Below are 19,670 nucleotides of genomic sequence, written 5' to 3' on the forward strand. Positions count from 1 at the left end.
GCAAAGTGCAATAAGCAGAATGAAATATCAACATATACGTCTCTGCATAAATCAACATGAAAAAGTATTTAAGATGTTTCAAATGGAAAAAGCAAGCTACAAAATAATAACTACAGTGAGAGTTCTCTGTTAAACATTGTTTCCTAAACTATTTATGTAGTACTATTATTTTTGCAAAAATGTTATTGTTTTTGTAATACAAAACAGCAAAATTAATGATAATGTTTGGAAAAAAATATAATGTTCAAAACACATTTATTTTCTAAATCACTTTGAGGTTAATTTATATCAGATAATTTCAACAAATACAATGTTTAATGAAAAAACTGTGGTATACAGTGTAATTGTCTCTGGACAAACATCTTGTTTACAAATTAAGGAACAAAACTATTTCTTTTAATTAAATGTAGGTTTTAGAAAAACATTCATTACACATTACTACCGTAAAAAAAAAAAAAAAAAATTCCCTAAGAATAGCTCTAGCATCCAGTGAAATCTTAAGAGGTGAACCAAAATGTTTTTTTCAATCATATTCAGAAAATCTAATGTGTTTACTTGCTTGTTGAGTCTTTTCGAGTCTGATCTTTTCGGCTTTGGTGATTAACTACAGAGAAAGAAATCAGAAATTAGAATGTACTGGATACGTAAAAAGAGAAAGATAATTATGACTAGAAAAATCTCATAACTATTAGCTTGAATAAAACTTTTTAAAAAGGGGAAGAAGAAAACAAATGAGATAATTAAGCTTACATCAAATCAGTTACAGAGAGAAGTGTCTAGATTATGGCTTATTAAATAGATACTAAACCTTTGAATTACCTAAGATCCTCTCATTTTAGTTCCAGATTACTAAAAAAATTTTCAATTAAAAATAACCATTCCACCAACAAGGACCTACTATACAGCACAGGGAACACTCCTCAATATTCTGTAATAAACGAAATGGGAAAAGAATTTGAAAAAAGAATAGATACATGTATATGTATAACTGAATCACTTTGCTCTACACCTGAAAGTAACACAACATTGTTAATCAATTATGCTACAATATAAAATTACAAAAAAAAAAAACATTCCATGCTCGTAATTTTTTTGACATTTTAGGAGGCTTAAGGACCAACATTTGTTGTTTTATAGTCCTTTGGGCTTGAGTATTAATTATCAAGACACTTCTTAAATGATGTGTGGTCTTTAATAATTATATTGTGCTTGAAAATTCATATATTATTTGAATGAGACAGCATATTTTGGGCTGAGTGCTACACAAAGGTTTGCTTACAAATTTAAAAAATATTCCAAATAAGAAACTGCTATTAAGAGTACTTATTAATTACACTCTTACATAAATACTTGAAAATTTTAAAGAAGGCAAATGAAATTATGTGGAATGCAGAAGAACATTTAAAATATCTTTACATTCCAGAAGTTTTCTTGATAAAAAAACTTAAGGTATCTTACTTAGCTTTGGAGGAAATGAAAATTTTATTCTCTTGAAAACACAGATTCTAATGAGTATTCATTAAAATAGTTTATTTAAACTGGTGATAAGTGGCCACTGGCAGGAAATCACTTTCAGATTAAACTAAAAGCCTTTTAATCAGTGAAGTGAGTCAAAATGTAAGTGTTTAAAACTGTCACACCGATATGCTCTTCACAGATTTTATGAATTCCACCTATACCTGCTTAATATCTAACCTATCAGTACTTTGTAAAGGAAAGAACATTTTGATAAAAACATTAAAAAATTCAAAAAAAAACATTAAAAAATTCAAATATGTTTTAAAAACTAAAGAGAAATGACAAAAGCCTTACTGTGTCTCCAGTACCTGTTATCTAATTTTACCAACGTGCTCAAAGCGATAGGGTACACTACAAAGATTTGGTCTGGGTAGAATGAATCAGACCCCTTTTGGCAGATCTTTCCTTCATCTTACTGATCTTTTGTCAGAGGTCTTAATTTAACTTATCTGTACTTGATTTTTATGGGTAAAAATATCATACATAGAAAATAAAATATTTCTACCAATTCTTTTGTCTTTTAATTCTGTGTAAACTGACGAGAGCTCAGGAAAGTTTCCCCAGTAGCCTTCTCCTCCACAATGTGAAAATAAGAACCAGGATTTTTTTTAGTGCTTTTTTTCCACTCAATTATGGACCAAGTATAATGTTACTGTGGAAACGGTAGGCTGGCATGTCAGTGAGGTATTTATGCTATACTTTTGGCTGCTAATTTTTTCTAAAATACTTAATTTCCATTACTAACATGCTTGCTTCCAGTACTCCAGCTAGTCTCACAATCTCCTTTCAAGACCTCTGCACTTTCTTCTTTTTTTTAAAAATATTTTTATTTATTTATATTTTTGGCTGTGTCAGTTCTTAGTTGCGGCACGCGGGCTTCTCTCTAGTTGTGGCTTGCGGGTTTTTTTCTCTCTAGTTGTGGCATGCAGGCTCCACAGCGCATGGGCTCTGTAGTCTGTGGTACTCGGGCCCTCTAGTTGAGGCGGCGGGCTCAGTAGTTGTGGCACACCGGCTTAGTTGCCCCATGGCATGTGCGATCTTAGTTCTCCGACCAGGGATCAAACCCTTGTACCCTGCATTGGAAGGCAGATTCTTTACCACTGGACCACCAAGGAAGTCCCAAGGCCTCTGTACTTTCTGTTGCCTCCGACTGGAAAGCTGTGCATCTACATTTTTTTTTTTTTTTTTTTGCCGTACATGGGCCTCTCACTGTTGTGGCCTCTCCCGTTGCGGAGCACAGGCTCCGGACGCGCAGGCTCAGCGGCCATGGCTCATGGGCCTAGCTGCTCTGCGGCATGTGGGATCTTCCCGGACCAGGGCACGAACCCGTGTCCCCTGCATCGGCAGGCGGACTCTCAACCACTGCGCCACCAGGGAAGCCGTGTGCATCTAAATTTTCCTGACTTGCTTGCTCACTTCCCTAAGGTCTCCTCTACTGTCACCTTTGCAGATAGAACTTCCCAGACAATCTCATCTCATGTATCCCATTATACTTTTGAGTTTTCTGTACAGCACATGTCATCATCTGACTTATTAATATATTACCTCTAAGCCTCAACAAAGAAGGGGACTTTGTTACTCACAGCTATATACTCAGTTCCTAGAACAGTGGCTAACACAAACTGGCACCAAAAATATTAATTAAATGAATTAAGAAAGAAGTAAACTAAATTACGGTCTAACCCCCTCTCCTCTGAGAAGCTTCTCTGTGTGGTACCTTTTTTTCATTTCATGAAATGAGCAAACTAGTTATATCCATAGCTTTAGCTAGGAGTCTATACTTTCAGAGGTTTATCACACAAATCATGTGTATGATAAACCTGATGGTGTAAGAGGTAAATGAGAACTCTCCCAATGATAGAACTACTCACTGCTTTCCAACCCAATTTATAAAATTCCCTAAGTCAGTGTTTATTTCCTTGTCTCAAATTTAATTTGTGGAGATGGAATCTTTCTGAAAAATAAACTTTCTGATTTCTAGTTTTAAAAATATATACAATTTAAATGAAATTTCACACCAATTAGAAGGATAAGCATTATTTAACAAAATGATTTCATTTCAGTTGTCAGTTCTGGATTAATGATTTTATTAACATTTAAATACTCTCAAGCAGGCTTTGAAATTAACACCTTATGGACCTGAAAGAGTCCTTAAGAAGGGAGGCCTCCCCATCTCAGCAAATTTAGTCCACATTCACAGAATTAACAAAGACCAGTAGAAAACCTCCTCCTAAATCATCTTAAATTCCAATGAATCCTAGGCTATCTAACGCTGATGAAAAAACTTAATTTTCCAATTAAAAAATAAACAACGAAGAATTTTATAAATAGGACCCTAAAGCAACAAACCTAGAACATAGGAAGTATGACCTTTCAAGTGCTAATCAATCATAAAAGGATGTACGTACATCGTTCCGTATTTTACCGATTTTTACAATATACATTAAAAAATTTATACTAGTAATATTACTATTATTATGTGCACATAATAGGGCACAGTTATTATGTGCCCTATTTTATTCTAAGCACTTTAAGATGTTCTAACCTTTACATGTATAATAATGTTTTAAAAGAATAAACTAGACAGCTTACTAGCAACAATAAATATCTGATAAATTTAGTGTCATTTAAAATAAAATTATTGAAAGAGAGGCTTGTTTTAAATTATTTAATGTACTTATTTAAGTTTGTTTCTTTCACTTGTCAGCTAGCCTAGAGAAAAAGGAATAAAGCTTACCGTTGCTACAGGGAATGTTATGCATAGTCTCTCAATCTTATCTGTGGAGGCTCATATTTTTAAAAAGTACAATCTAAATACATTGTGTTTTTTACCATTAAGACAATCTTTAAATAATCATTCACCACAAAGCCATAAATGAAAGCAGCCAGAAATTTAAATTACATCACTATTTTCTTTTTTAAAAAAGATAAACTTATATACCCTTGTGTGGAAAATAATTCTAATTTCGTATATTTCAAAATCTAGAGAAATAAAAAAAAAATGCATTGATTACCTTCTCAGTGCCTCTTTTCTTTTCACGAGGCTGATTAAGTTTGGCCTGCCTATCTACCAAAATCTTCTGCCAATACCTCTGTTCATGGTCACCTTAAAAAAAACAGAACAAAAAACCCCACGAAAATGCTGATCATAAGGATACAGATGAAGAAACATATTCAAGGCTTTATATTGTCAACAACCGAACCGGAATAGTCTCATTTTATTAATGCTACTTTATGCATATTATAGTACCAAAAAAACCCAACAACGTAGTTTCATTAGCCAAACTCAGAAATTATAGAACAATCACCCCACAATAAGAATTGTTGAAAAAGAATGTTCTATAAAGTTTTACCAGAAAGAATCTCTAGTTTCCAGCAGTGTTTCTTTTTAATTTCCGTATATGCATTTATTACCGCTTGAGCATCGTCAGGAGTTTTAAATCTAGCATGGCATTCTGTATCTCCTTCCAGCAAATCAACATAAACAACTTCTGAGATTACTGCCAAGGTATCCTGCGTTAGAGTTTAGAAAGGCTTAAAGTAAATAATAAAAATGTTTCAATATAATTTTAAAATTATTCCAATGGCTGTACTAGAATCTATTATAAAATTGAGCCATATGTCATTTAAAATGAGGAGAAACTATCCTATATCAAACATTTCTTCTAAATATATACAAATGGGGAATTTCCTGGAGGTCCGGTGGTTAGGACTCTGTGCTCTCTCTGCTGAGGGCCCAGGTTCAATCCCTGGTCGGAGAGCTAAGATCCCATAAGCCACACAGTGCGGCCAAAAACCAAAAAAAAAACCACAAAAAAACAGAAAACGAGAAAGAAAAAAAGCCCCCAAAACGAATGCTCTTAAAAAGTGACTTGGACAAAGCTGAGAACCAATTTAACATCAACTCTAATAATAACTTTCCTTCCTTCAACAGCATCCTTAAAATCTTAACTGGCATGGGAATATTGCATAAGGAAAAGAGATTTGTAGAGCGGAATGTACAAATACAACTCCAAATTCAGAAGAAGGTTTCCAAGTCTGGGTGTAGTTAAAGAGTAAAATTAAAAACAAACAAAATCGAAAAGGGATGAAGGAAGGTGGGTTTGCACTTACCTGTACCAAAACACTTATGACTTAAAATATATGTAACCTTTTTATAACCACTTGTGAAAAACATTTCAAGGAACATACAAAGTAGTTCCCAAGTAGTCTATGGGAATACAGATAGCTCAAGAGCTTTTATTCTCTGATAAAAACACCTAAGCAACCTCTTCTAAACAAGTTGAGTCACACAGCAAGGAAAAGTTTTACCTATAGGGCCTGCTGTGAGGGCAAATTAACAAGATTCCTGCATTCCTAGTCTTTTTTTTTTTTCACAGCAGGTTCTAGAGTGTACGCAATGCAATTATGCAGGAATGTTACACTAATTCTTAATTCATCAACTTCCATTCATAAAGCTAAAGAAATAACTGAAGGTTCCCAACTGGGGGAAAAAAGCCTTACCCACCTCACCTCCTTTAGTTTTAACCCAAAATTTCAAGGCACAACTAATTTAGATTACTTTTATTTATTTATTTTAAAACATTTATTATTTTCTTTGGCCCCACCATGCAGCTTGTGGGATCTTAGTTCCCCGACTAGGGATTGAACCCGGGCCCTCAGCAGTGAGAGCGCGGAGTCCTAACTAGTGAACTGCCAGAGAATTCCCTAGATTACTTTTAGACATTGGATTTTTAAAGTATGAATTACAAAAAGAACTGAGCAATACCTGGAAATATTTTTTCATAAGAAAAGTTTATAAAGTAGTAAAAACCTGTGCTTATGTACAAGCCAGGGACTATATCTTAATTCATACCAACACTTAAAACACTGCCTATCACAAAATAGGCTCTTAATAAATGTATGCTAATTCAATGAAAAAAAATTAAGAGAACTGGAGAGAAATATACCTGCTAATTCTTCCCATTTCTCTATCTATTCAGTATTAAATTTAGACACAAAGCAAGAAACTATGGTATGAAGTGATGAAATTTTAATGTGTTCATTGGTAGTAGTTAGAGTTTTATAATTGATTTATCAGACAGATTAGATTACTACAATTCAAAAGATATTTACTAAATATCCATTATAATGTCAGGCTAATCTCCGGATTTAAAACCCTTCTTAGAATGACAAATTAACCTGGTAATCACATGGGCAAGTCACAGACAGCAGTAACAATCGTAGCTCAGTTTTTGTTCCAGCAAAATGTAAGTAATTACTAACTTGGTTAATGCAGTTATTTTACGATTTTGGTGATCATAAATGAAGAATCTATAATTGACATAATTACCATTTAGATAATAAAAGCTATTTGATAAATATAATTAAACCTATGTCAGTCATTCCAAATAACAAACTTTGTGAAATTTTTCTGTTAAATCTTTTTCAATCTGACTAACCACAGCAGCGTTTACATCCTCAATTTTTTATCCTTCTTATTTGAAAGTCTATACTGTGACCAAACTTGAAATGCAAGCTGGTAATACCAATTTGGGATTGACCAGGTTTAATACTGTAATGAGAATCTAAATTTTGTGTTAGTGACAGCTACAGGATTTTAGGGGATAGGGTTTCAGATGAAGAGTGCTTACAGATGGTTACAATGAGCAACCTTAATGGTTATGCGAGTCAAAAAATGTGACTGCTAAGAGTCTATGCAAAAGCAAAACAATATACTACATGGTGCTGATGTCAGTATAAGAATTTTAAATATATTTGCTACGTTACAGAACATGTTATATAGTTTAAAAAGAAAGCGTCTTACCTAAATGGGTGACAAGGTTTAAAAGTAAATAAAATATGGTACTCCCACTCAAAGGAATATGTGATTAAGAAAGGAATATTGCTGTGCTGGTACAAAATGCTGTAAAAGATAACTTTATAAAGTGAAAAAAGAAGACTAGTACCATATGAATAGCAATTTAAAGTGTAAATTGTGTAGAAATAAAGATTTATTTGCATATGCATGTAAAAGTTTTGGAGCTTTGGAAAATAGTTCACACTTTTCTGTAATTGTTTCAAATTTTTAAAATAATCAGCATGGATTAAAAATACCAAAAATTTTTAAAAATAAAAAATTTAAAGGCTCTTTTCTCCAAAAAAACCCGTGCCTTTCAGGAAAAAAAAATTTCTATTCCCAAGAGGATTCATTAACAGACAAAAATAAACTAAGCCCATGGTAAGTGAAAAATATGCATATTATCCCTTTTATTCCGAAATCGTTCTGACTTGTTTTAAGTCACAAAATCTTTTAGGAATCTATTGAAAGCTAAGAGCTCTAATGAAAACAAATTACAAATTCTCTAGTTTGCTCCAAACCAGACAACGGCAGATAATTACAATTTTATTTTAAAAATTATTTCAAACCAACTCTAATGTTGATTAAATATTTAAAAAAGTTTTCCTAAAAAACTTTCCTAAAATCTAGTTTCTCTAGGTTTTTCTGAAAACAGAGGAAGTCCCCTAAAAAATGAATACTGGAAAACATTTTACTTTATCTACCCTATTAGTTATAATAACTATAGTATGGTTTCCTTATCCAACTATACAACCACCATTAAGGGCACCAATAAAAATAAGTACAAATTGCTTTTTTCCTATAAATGGATTAAACTATATTCACTGTAAATTTGATCTAGTGAGGAATTTCAGTCTTTAGAATTTGCTTCAAGTCAAACTTAAGGGTTATTATGGAATCAAAACCAGTAATCAGTTTATCACAAGAGAACAAATTCTAATTTGATTTGCTTCATTTTCCACATTCAAAACACCTTCACATGGGGGAGTTTTTTAGAGGAAAGAGAAACAACTATCCTGGGGATACAAAAGCATTACCCTGACTTGTTTCCTGCCAGGTAAAGGCTCAGCGCTAATGATCTTCACAATCACACCACTCACAAACTGTGGTCCTGCTGCATTAACCTTCTCCTGGGGACCACCCTCTTCACTGTCTGCTGTTTGAAAAGAAGAAGACCAGAAATAAATCTCTTACACTTAATAATTTAACCCTTAGGAGGCCCACTTTAGAATAACAATAATGATTTCTCAGCCTGATTTAAATAATTAAATTTACTCATAAAGTCATCATGTTGTAAGTTATACTATTTATTGCAGATCAGCATGAAGTAAAATACAAAAACCTTTATTATTGTAAATGCAAACTTTTACCATTAGAAGAGCACCTGTAAAACCTTAATAAAAAAAAAAGCTCCTTTACAATGAACCAAGTAACAAAGTGCTTTACTAAGTGAAGAAATAAACAGGCATAGGATAATATATAAGAATATTGTATATAAATTACAATTCAAATGTGAAATTTATATTTTCAACTTACAGGAATTTAAAATATATCCTAATATTGAAGATTTCACAAAAATCTTGTTTTAATTTGTTCCTGCTTGTGGTTAATACCAAGGAGTAACATGTCAGGTGAGAAATTATCATCTTTGTTTCTATAAACCTGCTCAACTCAAACTAGGCACTCATTACTAAATTTGATTAATAATGAAAACTGTAGAGAAAACTTATATGATTAAAAAAGATTGTTTAAAATGAACCCTTCAAATATTCTTATGTTAAGAATAAATCACGTCAGGACAACTTGACAAATCAGTAATTTTTCTAATAACAAGCATTGTATAATCAAGTTTTTAAAACTAAAGTTTATCATATAATAACTCAGAAAGTACATTTAGTGTAAGTACAATATAATGATACAAAAACTATCACAGTGATGCTTACTTTTTTCATTTTTCATTTCGGACTTAGTAGGTACTCCATGGTTTGTTTCCATTTCTGACTCTAATTTTATTTGGGATATTGTTTTTTTTAAAGAAGCCATGCTAGCTTTTTGCAGTGCTAAATACTCTTTTTTCAAATCCAGCCATTGGGTCCTATAATGAAAAAACACTGTAGTTTTAAAATAGTGACAATAGATCATTAAATAAAAAGTAAGTATCTAATACAGACATTCAGTGACTTACAATCACTCCTCCTCCCAACCTTTCTTTCTTTAAACACTTACACTCAAATTATTTCCTGAGTTCTAAGTCCATCTGGCAAACAAACAAAGGGGAGTTCCCTTTGCCCCAACATTCAGATTAAATGTTTTATATTTGATGATTCAATTCTTGAGTATGTTTCAAATATCTGAATTGATGAAACTAAAAGTATTGAATTAATTAACTAGTAACATTTACTAGAAAAGTCAGTCAACTTTGGGGAAAAAATGAGAAATTAAAATTTAAAGATTCGTTTAACTGCTTCCAATTTGAGAGACAACATTCCTTAGTATTTACTTGAGTCAAAAGGAATTTCTAAGAAGAAAAAAACACCCCATGGAAGCAATTTATTTATTTACATACATTTAACGTGTAAGATGTTTCTTCAAACAGCTAGAGCTCCTCCAGATAGAAACACAATGCCTCGCCTGGGTCTGCAGGAGTACTCATTGTTACCCTAATCTATGCCATCAAACAAGCAGATAGGGGATTTTTTTTTTTTTTTTTTTAAAGAGGAGAATATCTGTGGTAATGGTTTTAGCTGTTAACGTTGACATCTGTATACTTCAAAAAAAAAAAAAGTATCCAGACCCACCCAGGACCATACATTCCCTGAGAGCTGATACATTAGAATAACAAAGGGCTCTTGTAATGATTCTCTGAGATAAAAAGGCAAAAGGAATTCAGGAGTTAAGAATAGTATAAATAGAAGTACCCAAAGTCCTTGCCTTTTAACCCTCCAAGAGGAAAACTGGATTCTTTGGAAAGTAATCCAGGAAGGTTAAGAAAAACTCTCTTCTAAAAGGTATGCCATTTGCTTTCTTCTACTTATCTCTCACCCCTTGAGTAGATGGACTCCCTTTAACTTTAACATGGAAGTACTTTCTGTGACTTTTAAAATAGTAAGTGCTTCCATGTTTTAGTAGAAGTGAATCCAAATTATGCCTCCGGATTCGAGATGGCAACCTTTCTAATTTACAGAAGCCAAGGGGATCCCCTTTGCTTTAACATGGGGGTACCTGCTGTGTAAAACAAAAGTAAGTGCTTCCATGTTTCAGTGGAGGTGTCCCCAAACCGACACTTTCAAGGATTCAGATCTATTTTTATAGGATTAAACTGTTGAAACTGGCTACTAGTGAAGCTATGAAAATAAAATAATGAAAATACAGCATTGCTTGTTAAATTTTGAATAAAGGATAAAAATATATAATCCTTACAATGAAATTTTACTTAATTTAACTTCATATATCTTTGTCGGACAGGTCCAAACTGACGCGTTTGTTCTGATCCCAGATTATTTTCTAAATTTCCTTTACAGGTCAAAGGACATTCATGATTTTTATTTTTCTTCCCAAGACTGGGCTTCCCACCACTTAAACGTGGATGTACTTGCTTTGAAACTAAAAAAGTAAGTGCTTCCATGTTTTAGTGATGGTAAGTCTTCCTTTTTCATTTTAACTTCAAGAAAACTTCAGGAGTACTTAACTGAGTGGCCGGTCTATGATACATTAAAGCTGTGCTTCTAAATCTATTAAGGAACACCCTCTACTTTAACATGGAGGCACTTGCTGTGACTTGATAAAAAATAAGTGCTTCCATGTTTTAGTGTGGTGGTTCCTTTTTAAACCCCAATCGTGTTAAAGCAACTTGTCTGCAGATCATGGCTTCAGGCCATTACTGTTGCTAATATGCAACTCTGTTCAATACAAATTGGAATTGCACTTTAGCAATGGTGATGGAGTGTGTCAAATGCCAACAATATAATTTGTACCGCTGACTTACTTTGATAGTACTCGTAATGGTATAACCTCTTCTCCCATTTTATGCCTCTCTTTATGTTTTTTCTTATGCTTTCTTTTTGCTTTCAAGAGGGATCCATCTTTTATATCTCCAGTGTCTTTTTCCTCTTCAGTAGAGACTTCTAATTCTAAATTAAAAAATAAAGTCGTGAGTTAAGAAAAAAAACCTTATTTATCTAATCGTAAGCTTAAAGTTAGAAATACCTTTGTTTTCTTTACAAACTTCTGAAGCTTTTTTAATGTCTTTCTGAGCCACTTTTTTAAGTTTTGATTTGGGAGTTAGGTAATCTGCATCTTCAGAGCTACTTCTCTTTCTCTTCCCTGTTTTGCCTAAAGGTAAGCTGGATACTTCAGTTCTTTCTCGTTTTTTCTTCTTCTTTGTGGGTGGCTTTTGGGCTTCAGTAACCTCTACTTCAGAGCCCTCAGATGTGGTCCTCGATCTTTTTTTACAGACGCTTTCCTTGCTTGGGTCCATATTTGACTCTTTGGTCTGGATACTGTCTTCTTTCTTCATTCGGCCTTTCTTCTTCTTTTTCTTTTTCTTTTCTTCTGTAACAATTTTATCTTTTTATTATTTATTATTTTACTTCAACTACATCTACTTTAAAAATATTTAATAACTCACCAGCTACTCTAAGGGCAGGAATGGGCTTGTTTTTCACTGTCTTGGGAAATACACCAGGTTTTCTTGGTGCTTCCTCTGGTGGGTTATTAAGAAACTGAAATGAAATAAAATTTTGTTACTATTTAAAACAGTTGGTTATTTTCTTTTCCTTTGTTTTAGGTTCTGGACCTACCTCAATAGCTTTTGCTGCTTGTTCTTTTGTCTCAAATTCCACAAAGGCAAATCCCTTTGGATCTCCAGTAGACTTATAATGTGGTATACTTATATAAACAACATTGCCACATTTCCCAAATACTCTTTCAATCCAGCTGTGATTAACATTTTTGGGAAGTAATTCCTATGATAAATTAGAAGCAATATTAAATAAAATGTTAAATCTTAAAATAAAGTTTTACTTAACTGAATATTAAAATGTTTCTGTTGTTTTTTGGGGGACAACACTTCTGAGCTTTTCCAGAAAAATGGCTCACCACATACACAGTCCGCTCATCCTCATCCTTTGGTCTTTCACCTAGAGGCTTTTTTCTCCTGATTCTGGTGCCTTCTAAATCCAGCTTTAAAACAGTAAATAAGGTTAATACACTAATACAATATAATGTGACATAATAAGTTGTAACAATTCTTACCTCTACAACAGCTGAATTTTTCAGTGCTCTGGCTATTAACTTTCCATCAGTGGTCAATTTTTTCATTTTGTTGAATGACACGAGAAGTGATATATCAACATCTAATGAAAACAAGTTAAAGTGAATAAATATAATTAAAAAGAAAACATTAAAAATATAAACATTAAAAAGAAAAAGAAAAAGAAAACATTAAAAATATAAACCAGCAGGATAAAATGGTACTTGGGATGAATTAAATCTGCCCCTTAAGTTAGACACAGCCTTACTGGTCACAGTTATACATTCATAACAGAAAATTGATACAACTTCCCTTCAAAACTAGTCAAAGGTGTTTTGAAATGTAGACTAGGTAAAATGCCTTTCTGTCTGAATCCTGCACATACCTCTATGCATTCTCAAATAAACATGCGTGGTAAATGTTCATCTGCTTTGAAGTTGCTAGAGGCCTAGTGAGTCTTTAACTGTAAAAATATAAAGGCTATATAAAAAGTGGCCTACAATAGTTCTCGTAAAATTATACACATTACACAAGCGTAGTGCAGTTGATGCTATATATACACTACATTATAGAATTACATACACTATCTTAGAAGTAGATACACCTCTTAAAACTAGTTCAATTATACACTGAAGCAAACTTACATCCATCTCTAGATTTTTCTATCTGCTCTCGAAGAAATCTATCCTTGTGAAGATTTGCATCTCCAAACCAGAAGTCCACCTGCTTTGCAATATCTGCAAGCACCTGTTTTACCCGAGACCTTTTCTTTTTTTCTACTTCTTTTTTCTTTTCAGTGCTTTCCTCTTCCAGTGCTTTTTCTTGATTTCCACTTCCAGTTTCCATTCCTGTCAACTGGGAAAAGGTAAATATCAACTCAGTACAAGTAATTAGTAATACGGAAAAAATGTTTAGTTTAGCCTTTGACTGAAGGGAAATGGACTCAAATTTGACTGCCAGAGAACAAACTTCAGGGGAACACTTCATTTTTCACCATCAGCTGAGGAAACTTTCATTGGTCTTCTTGAGTGGTTTTTTTTTTTTTTTTAGTTCTTTCTCATTCACTTCTCATTTGGCCTTGTTTTTACTTTAAAAATAATTTACCTCCTATGTTATGGAGCACAGCTTCAGGATTTTATGTCTTAAACTGCAGAACCAGATTATCCTAGTATAATTTATGTCTACATTTATATGTCAAAGTATATCATTAGGAACTGAAACATTTTGAAAAACCTCAAAAAAGTTACTTGCATTTTAAAATACAACTTCTAATGAAATAAAAATTGATTCTTGATTTTTAAAAATGTTAATTTGTTTACTAGAAGCAGAATTCAACTGATAAGTCACAGAATCCACCATCTCTTTTTCAGGTGACCTTCCTGTCCCAGTGTTTATTTCTTGGTCAGCAACTTTCAACCCCCTCATTCCTCAAGTCACTGTGCATGCTTCTTTGCTCCCTCCGCTCCAGCCATGCTGCTTTTCTAGCTGTAGCTACAACTCAGCTGGCAAACTGAACTGAGGGATTTTTGAATCTTGCTATTCTTTCTAAAATTATCCCCTAGATAACATGGCTTGCTTCCTCACTTGCTTAAGTCTTGTTCAAATGTCACCTCAGTGAGATCTCCCATAACCCTATTACTATACATTTGTTTATTCTTTATCCTTCCTAGAATGTAAGATTGATGAAATCAGATTTTTGTCTCTTTTGCTTACTGGTGAATCCCCAGTCCCTGGTACACAGTACTCATTCAAAAATTTGTTGAATGAATTGTGTCATCTTAGTTGAATCACTAAAGGTATGCACACAAAAATGAGTAGATGAGCAAAGGCTTAACATGAGGCCTGGGGTGATGCAGCCTTGCCTAAGAATAATCTCGGTCTCCCATAACATGGTTTTTTGGAAACAGGAGCATTAAGACAAATGGGGAGAGTCATCTGTCTCCTCTGTCGCACTGGGTTGGGCGCTGCTATTAGCTGGTATGCAGTCCTTAAGGCTGTGACCAGAATGACACAGTAGATTGGTGGGCAAAAGGGCTAAAGCTTTTACATATCAAGGTGACCCAAAACACCGTTTGCCTTTATCTGTGGAAGCCATACTCGTCTACTGTAGATGGCAGGGCTGGGGGCAGGGGAAGCAGTGGATTTGAGTAAATGCTGGGGCTAGGACTCCAGATGAGATGAAGATTCTGTCTCCACTGTATCTTCTGCCTTGTATCCTTTAAAGCTCAGTAAACACAGTATTAGATTAAAGCCTATTTGTGTCTCCTGAGTCTGACTGTCAGCTAGAATCTGTCACTGCAGCAGTGATGTTGCAGACAGTACCAGAAATAGTGTTTCAAAGTGACATCCGGTAAGAGGGTACAAAGCCATTAATGCATTTCACTTCAATCTCCAACTAAATATGCCAAAGTCAATAGAAGAGTATTCTGGTATTTTTAAAATAGGCTTTTTGACTTTGCTTCTATTGACCAAAGTCAATAGAAGAGTATTCTGGTATTTTTAAAATAGGCTTCCGCTGATTGGCTAAGCACCAAGTTTTTAAATATACAAGTAATGAAGTATTAATTTAGATGATGCTAGCATAACTCATAAAATGGAGGAATATGGGGCTTCCCTGGTGGCGCAGTGGTTGAGAGTCCGCCTGCCGATGCAGGGGACACAGGTTCGTGCCCTGTTCCGGGAGGATCCCACATGCTGTGGAGCGGCTGGGCCTGTGAGCCAGGGCCGCTGAGCCTGAGCGTCCGGAGCCTGTGCTCCGCAACGGGAGAGGCCACAACAGTGAGAGGCCCTCGTAACGCAAAAAAAAAAAAAAAAAGGAGGAATATGTCAGAATTAATCATTAGAAAGACAATCAGGTGTCATTCAGTGCTGCATAACCACAGTCCTCACCTCGCACTCCCACTCCAACCCATCCTGTCAGGCTTTCCTTTCCACCTTTCTAATGAAACTGAAAACAATTATCTCCGCTGTCTACCGGACCTCTCAGCAGCATCCGCAGTCGGTAACTCCCTCACTGAAAACGTTTTCTTCCTTTAGCTTCCAGGAGCATTCTTCTCAATTTCCTTTTCCGGACCCTCCCACTCCGCTCTACCTTTACATGCTGCCTAGGATTGCATTCAGTCCTGAGCCCCCTTCTTATCTACACAGACCTCCTTTCAGAGGGTGTCTGGCTTGAAGCTCCTTGGCTCTATGCTGATGTTTCACAAATCTATCTTTTCCCTGACTTTTCCCATTAGCTCCCCATTCCAACATGGAACTGTCCATTTGACCTCTTCACTTGTTTATTTCTTGCGTATCTCAAGCTTAAATTGGCAGAAATTGAACTCTCTAATTTTAACAAACCTATTTTTTGCCTAGTTTTCCCCACCTCAGAAAACACCAGTGACAAAATTGCTGAGAGGGCAAAAACACTGAAATTCTTAATTCTTCTTTCCTCACACCCCATAGCCAATTCATTAGCATTTCTGTTAGCTCTACCTTTTCGAAATACATACTGAATATGAATCTTTCTCATTTCTTCCATCACAACCACCTGTTCCAAGCTATCACGGTGTCTTGCCTGAACTTCTGCAAACACATCCTAACATTTGCTTGCTTCTACTCTTCTTCCATTATCATCAATTTTCCAGATAGCAGCTGGAATAATCATTTAAATATGTACATAAAATGTCAATCTCTTGAACAAAATCCTCCACACGTTTCTTATCACACTCCGAATAGAATCCAAAATCCTTACTGTGGCCTACAGGCCCTATTCCATCTGGCCTGGGGATCTCGCTCTAACTTCATCACTTGCAACTTCTTCCAGGGTGCTCATTCCAACCACAACATACCATCTTTTTGTTCCTTTTTAAACAAGCTAAGGCCATTCCCATCTCAAGGCTCCTGTTGTTCTCTAGCTTCCCTGCCACACCTGCAGGGATTACTTCCTTGTTCATTCAGGTCTCTGCAAATGTCACTTTCTCAAAGAGGCTTTCTCTTTCACCCAATCTAAAATATCCCCTCCCAGCCAACCTTAACCCTACCCGCCCCCTTAGTCACCACTTTCTACACTTGTATCCTCTTATCCCTAACTGGAATTATAATTCTATTGCCTGTCTGCCTCACTAGAATAAAACACTATGAAGGTAGAGACTTCAGTTTGATCACAACCTCAGCATTTGTTGAATAGCTAAATAATATATCTAAAAAGATCTAATAAACTGTAAAGTGTTAAGCATTTCAAGTTATTTTGTTAGGGGGTCAAATGTAGGGTATGACTGTCACTACAGCAGGGTCCACGCTAACTTTCCTTCTGAAAAAACTACAAATTATAGAGGGCAGACTACCAGCTCTCCACTTCTTTGCATCGTCAAAGCCACCATCTAAGGAAATAGCGGACAGAACTGCATAAACACAGAAAGTCACAATTCTCCCAGAAATCAGACTTTTCCCATCATTCTCATATCTCAGCCCAGATACTCTCCTTCTTTCCTTCTCCTAAAGAATTTTTTGTGGCTTGGAGAATTAAGTTCAGAAAATCTTGCCTAGTGTGAATAACACTCATCTGCAAATTTTAATCTTAAAAATATATTCTATAGATAATCAAATATACCTTCACTTTAGGGGAAGACATGAATTAAACAGGAAATAACAAGCTATGGTACAAGTTAGCTTCCCTACACAATGGTTGCAGAAGATCAGGAAGTTACATGGCAGTATTTTTGTTACAATTTTGATCTTCATAGTTTACTTTCTCAATGTCCTATGATAACAAATATGTGTGTTGTCATTCCATATATTCCAAATCAAACTTATTATCTTTCTTACCCATGACTGTTCTTCTCACCATCCTCATTTTATTTAAGGATGACATATTCCACTTAGTTAACCAAGCAAGCTATTTACTAGCTGTATGGATTTTGAGCAAGTTACCTCATCTTTCTATGGTCTATAAAATGTGAATAAAAATTATACCTGCATAATAGAGTTGTAAGAATTAATCAAAATAAATAAACCATTTCCCATTGCTGCTATATAGCACACACTCAATAATATGTAAGCATTATTATTTATTATCATTTTATCATTTACCAATCTGTTATTAAGTACTATCAATTCAACCTTTGGAATGGCTCTTATCTCCATCCACTGTTTTCCACAACTACTGTCACAACAGTATGGAACTAGTTTATAAATTGTTCTAGAAGTCATCCATCCTTCACAGAAGCTGTGTAACTTGTCTAAAACACAGATCTAATTTTCTGACTCTGACATTAAAACTTCCAACATTAGAAACTCCTCAGCACCTTCTAGTAACATAATCTGTGGTTTTAAAAAATTGTTAAATGAATGAACTGGTTTCATGGGCTTTAAACAAATAAAAGTTACCGTGTAACAATGTCAGTTACTTTACATACGTTGTTCTAAATCCTCATAATCCCTCTAGGTTCTTTTAACTTCTTTTTACAAAGGCTCAAAGATTAAGTGACTTGCCTAAAGCTAGCTGGGTAAGTAAACTCAGGTATGCTTGACTCCCACACTGCCTACCTCTTAGTAGACCTTCTTGCAACCTGTTACCATGTGCTCTATGTTCTGACTCAGAAATCCTTAATCTGAAGCCCATGGAATTTGCAAGGGATTTCAAGAATTCTTGTGAATCCCATGAAATTTTCAAAAGATAAATTTTAAAGAAAAGGTGAAATCATGACTCTTCTACATATATAAAATGATCACATGTCAAAGATTTTATTTAAGCAATTAACCAGGGAACTAGCCAAGTGTTAAAAACCAGGAGTTTTTAACTCCTGGTTAAAAGGAATTACTCAAAAACTCCTTTTCAAAGGAGAACTCAAAAATTAGACATGCACAAGTACAAGCAATCAGGAATGTTGAAATGAATTTGTTAAAATAGATTGCAATACTAATCAAGGCAATAATTGCAAGACTGATTTCCATTATTGTTTTCTACAACTTACACAATTGTAAAATAGCTCAATGACGATGAAAGGCAGAGATAACCTTGAACAGTGAGCTAGACAAGACACCACATATATGTGTGTGTGAATATATATATATATATAATGGGCCATTTCAACGACTTCCACAATTTTTCTTAGAAAAAGTTGTAGCAAAATGTTTTCACATGTACATGCATTTTCCTGGGAGGCTCATCCACAGCTTTAAAATCATGTTTTAAAAGGAAATGGTGTGCCCAAAAGGTTAAGAACCATTGTTCTAGTCACAGCTGACTATTCAGCAGTACCCAAAAACTTTCTTGTCTCTTGGGCCTTCGCTTTAAATGAGTCTTCTCGTCTTCCTTGCCTCATAAACTTCTATACAATTTTCAAGGCCCAGGTTAAATGGTATCTTACTCTTTCTAGCCTTCCACTACCACGTCTCCCGTAATCAACTGCCTCCTCATCTGTTTTCTCTTAAGTAAGTCTATTAACGTACTCGGTACACTATTTAACGCTTATTATTTGTTCCTTCCATAACTGGATTTTCAGCTCTCTGAATGACAAGGACTAAAGTTCTGAGAAAGAAAATGACTTAATTTTAAAATACAAGTCCTCACATTCGGTATCTTTTAGCCAGCAAAACTCGAACCTGTGAAGTAAAGCAATTTCACTTTTGACTACTGCCTCTCTCGGTACCCGTGCTTCCGCACGGACGCCGCCAAACGCTGGACGGCCCCGAACCTTCCAACACCGGACAACACGCGCCCCCAATCACTGAAAATTGGGAACTACAAGGGCTGCCGGAGGACTTTTGCGCGTGCGCACAGAGCACTACGACGAGCAAACTGATGGTTGATGGGAGGGGGCGGGGTGAGGACAGATGATAGAATGGGCTGCATAAAAAAGGACTGAGAGAAATTCAGACCTCACCTAACCTGGGCGACCCTATAGTCCACTTAGAACTTACTCCGTCCAATTCCCAAAATACAGGGCCAGAGACTGCGTCCTTCAGTCCTTCGCGTCTCCCGATCCTTAAAGTCGTAGTTGTTTTCGCGTCATAGGAGGAGCGACACCGTTCTTCCGTACGCCTCGGAAAAGACAGGCCCAGCGACTGTGCGTCTGT

At 35.1% G+C, this 19,670-nt stretch overlaps 1 protein-coding gene across 5 annotated transcripts; it reads right to left on the bottom strand.

Moving 5' to 3' along the window:
- Window positions 1–238: 238 nt before the first annotated feature.
- Window positions 239–19,659, bottom strand: LARP7 (La ribonucleoprotein 7, transcriptional regulator). 5 transcript variants are annotated; one of them, XM_030864022.2, is made up of 13 exons: window positions 19,515–19,659; window positions 13,253–13,463; window positions 12,611–12,711; window positions 12,455–12,538; window positions 12,157–12,321; window positions 11,985–12,078; window positions 11,564–11,905; window positions 11,343–11,487; window positions 9,301–9,452; window positions 8,395–8,513; window positions 4,872–5,031; window positions 4,533–4,624; window positions 239–604 (listed from the first exon to the last, which is right to left on the bottom strand). In XM_030864022.2, exons 2-13 carry the CDS (start codon window positions 13,452–13,454, stop codon window positions 524–526), a joined length of 1,737 nt encoding a protein of 578 aa, XP_030719882.1. In that variant the 5' UTR covers window positions 13,455–13,463; window positions 19,515–19,659; the 3' UTR covers window positions 239–523. The 5 variants fall into 5 exon arrangements, with proteins under 5 accessions (XP_030719882.1, XP_030719876.1, XP_060155075.1 ...); XM_030864016.2 differs by having other exon boundaries at window positions 11,564–11,908; XM_060299092.1 differs by lacking the exon at window positions 12,455–12,538 and having other exon boundaries at window positions 11,564–11,908.
- Between the last annotated feature and the right edge of the window lie 11 nt (window positions 19,660–19,670).

This window comes from Globicephala melas, chromosome 5, assembly GCF_963455315.2.
Source record: "Globicephala melas chromosome 5, mGloMel1.2, whole genome shotgun sequence".
Taxonomy (NCBI): Eukaryota; Metazoa; Chordata; class Mammalia; order Artiodactyla; family Delphinidae; genus Globicephala; species Globicephala melas.